The sequence below is a fragment of the Aspergillus terreus genome, genomic scaffold, assembly GCF_000149615.1.
Source record: "Aspergillus terreus NIH2624 scaffold_6 genomic scaffold, whole genome shotgun sequence".
NCBI classification, from domain to species: Eukaryota; Fungi; Ascomycota; class Eurotiomycetes; order Eurotiales; family Aspergillaceae; genus Aspergillus; species Aspergillus terreus.
The window spans coordinates 777,889-780,341 of NT_165929.1; the positions used below are offsets into that span (position 1 = coordinate 777,889).

The window sequence follows — 2,453 nt, forward strand, 5'->3', positions numbered from 1 at the left end:
AGGGAGAGGGATTTGAAGGGGTTTCTGGTCGGGTCGACTCTTCAGTAGACCGTCGACGTCAGGAGGCAGGATCTAGAAGGCGCCGCGGATCAGAACCAGACGACCTCCCGGGCCCTTCAACAGACGCTCAGGAAGCGGCGAAAAATTCAGAACAATCCGCAGACGTATCCATGTCGAATGCAGAGAATGTCGAAAAGGCTCCGGAGAAGACGAATGATTCAATCGAAGGCCTGACTGATCCCTTGTTATTCTCGAAAACGGGCCTCGACCCGACCGATCTCTTTCCCTCCTTTGATATCACGACCGCTCCGAAGACCCCTCTGGAGGCGCTGCAACAAAATGAGATGCTGACTGCAGCCTATCTCTCGCAAAGTGCTGATCTATCAGCGCTGGGTTACTCCGGAGGGCATCTAATCCAAGATGGCACCGGTTCAGTCGCTGGATCTGAGCCTCGGATTCAGGCTTTTGCGAAACTGGAATTCGATGATGGCCATTTCTATTGCAACACGTATTCTTTCATTCTTGGTCGAGACGTTCGCGCTGCCAGAGCTGCCCATCAACGTGAAATGCAGGTTCGACAGGCGATGAGGCACTCGCGCGCAAAGAGCTCAAGCGGTGGCAATACCTCTCATACACCCGTCCGGGTGAAGCATGAAGGCAGCGGTATCATAGGTAGTGTGGTAAGCGACCGCGGCGGCATCATGGGGTTTGACCCTGATGTCCCACCGCATCTTCCCCCGCGCCTGAGTCGACGGTCGTCCAATTCTTCACATGGTGAATCCGGCGCGCCGCTGCATGCTACCCCGGCACAGCTTCAGTCCAACAACGGTACTACCGACTACAATGCTCTTGCCATGCAGTCACTCAATGAAGCTGGGGGCGATGCAAAGCCTGTCGACACGTTAGCTTTGCTTCCGTCTCCCGATGCGTGCCCGACCATCCCCATCCATCCCCCGGCCACGGTTGATGGCAGTGCCGCTGGTCATCGGGGCATTTCCCGAAAACACGTGAAGATCGCGTACAATTTTGATCGCAATCTTTTCGAAATGGAGGTTATGGGAAGAAATGGCGCATTCATCGGAGCAGATTGGTTATCCCCTGGCCAGATTAGACCACTACATAGCGGTGATTACATTCAGATTGGAGGGGTTCGCATCCGCTTCTTGCTTCCCGATGTGCCAATTGGTGAAACAGGGGCCGATCGAGTCGAAGAGCCTTTCGTTCCTGAGGATGAACAGGCTCAATCATCAGTCCCTGCGGAGAATGAGCCCGAAGGCGAGAAACGCCAGGCTTCTACTTCAGAGAACAAGGACGGCCAGAAGTCTACGAAGATCATCCTAAAGACTAAGGAGTCAGACTCACGTCCCGTCCCCTCAATTGAAGGGAGTGGAGATGGCGTTCAACCCCCTGTTCGCCGCCGCGGTCCCGGAAGACCTCCCAAGGATGGCATCATGTCGAAACGTGAACGGGCAGAGTTGGCTCGCGAACAGAAGCTGGCCGCGAAACGCGAGGCAAACGGTGGTGTCACGCCTCCGCCCGCTAATCGGGCAAAGGCGGGCAAGACTACAGCAACCACTGCCCCTACAGCAACACCAAAAGAACCCGCTGGCGGAGAGTCCCCCGGATCCAAGCCGGAAAAGAGGAAGTACACCAAGCGGAAGAAGCCCGATGGAACCCCTATGGACTTTCCCATACCCTCGACCGAGGGTGGCCAATTTCCCATGGAACATCGTCCGGAGGAGTTCGTCAAGGCACCTCCCGTCAAGAAGCGCAAGCCATCTCGCTCACCGTCTCCTAACTACCCGCCTGAATCAGCATACACGCCAGAAGATCTGGCCAAGCCGCCCTACAACTACGCGGTGCTCATTTTCGATGCGCTTACCGAGGCTGGGACGCCGATGACTCTCAAGCAGATCTATCGTGCTCTGAAGCTGAAGTACCCCTATTTCCGCTTCAAATGCGAGACGGAGGGATGGACATCTAGTGTGAGACACAACCTCAACGGTAATAGTCACCTCTTCATGCACGCCGAAAGAGATGGCAAGGGCTGGTCGTGGCAGCTGCGACCTGGGGCTTCGGTAGAAAAAGAGAAGAAGAGACGTCCTTCGCCTCCTCCGCCAGTTTCTCAACCACCATCGATGCCACCTCCAACGCCACAGTATATGCCTCAGATGAATACCTCCTACACCCATCCACCACCGAATGGGCAAGCCAACATGCCCAATCCGCATTTCCAGTTTTCGCAGATGCCCATCAAATCCGTACACAGCTCCTCCTCCCCCCCCTCCTCCTGCGCCTGCACCTGCGCCTGCTCCTCCGCCTGTTTCCCAGCAACCAAGTCCTATCCACCTCCTCCATCCCAACCTCCTGCTGCCTCGACTTCGGTTCCCGATCCAAGTCCGCTACGAAACAACCTGACGCCTGCATTTGCAAACACTACGCCTTCTACGTAC

General features: G+C 55.9%; 1 protein-coding gene across 1 annotated transcript in view; it reads left to right on the forward strand.

The window, feature by feature from the left end:
• Window positions 1–170: 170 nt before the first annotated feature.
• The window catches only part of ATEG_04526 (forkhead domain protein), a gene marked incomplete at both ends in the record, with an annotated part of 2,810 nt that continues 527 nt past the window's right edge, over window positions 171–2,453 (forward strand). Inside the window, one exon of the mRNA XM_001213704.1 lies at window positions 171–2,449. Coding sequence (XP_001213704.1) covers window positions 171–2,449 — 2,279 coding nt within the window. The remainder of the gene's footprint in view (window positions 2,450–2,453) is intronic.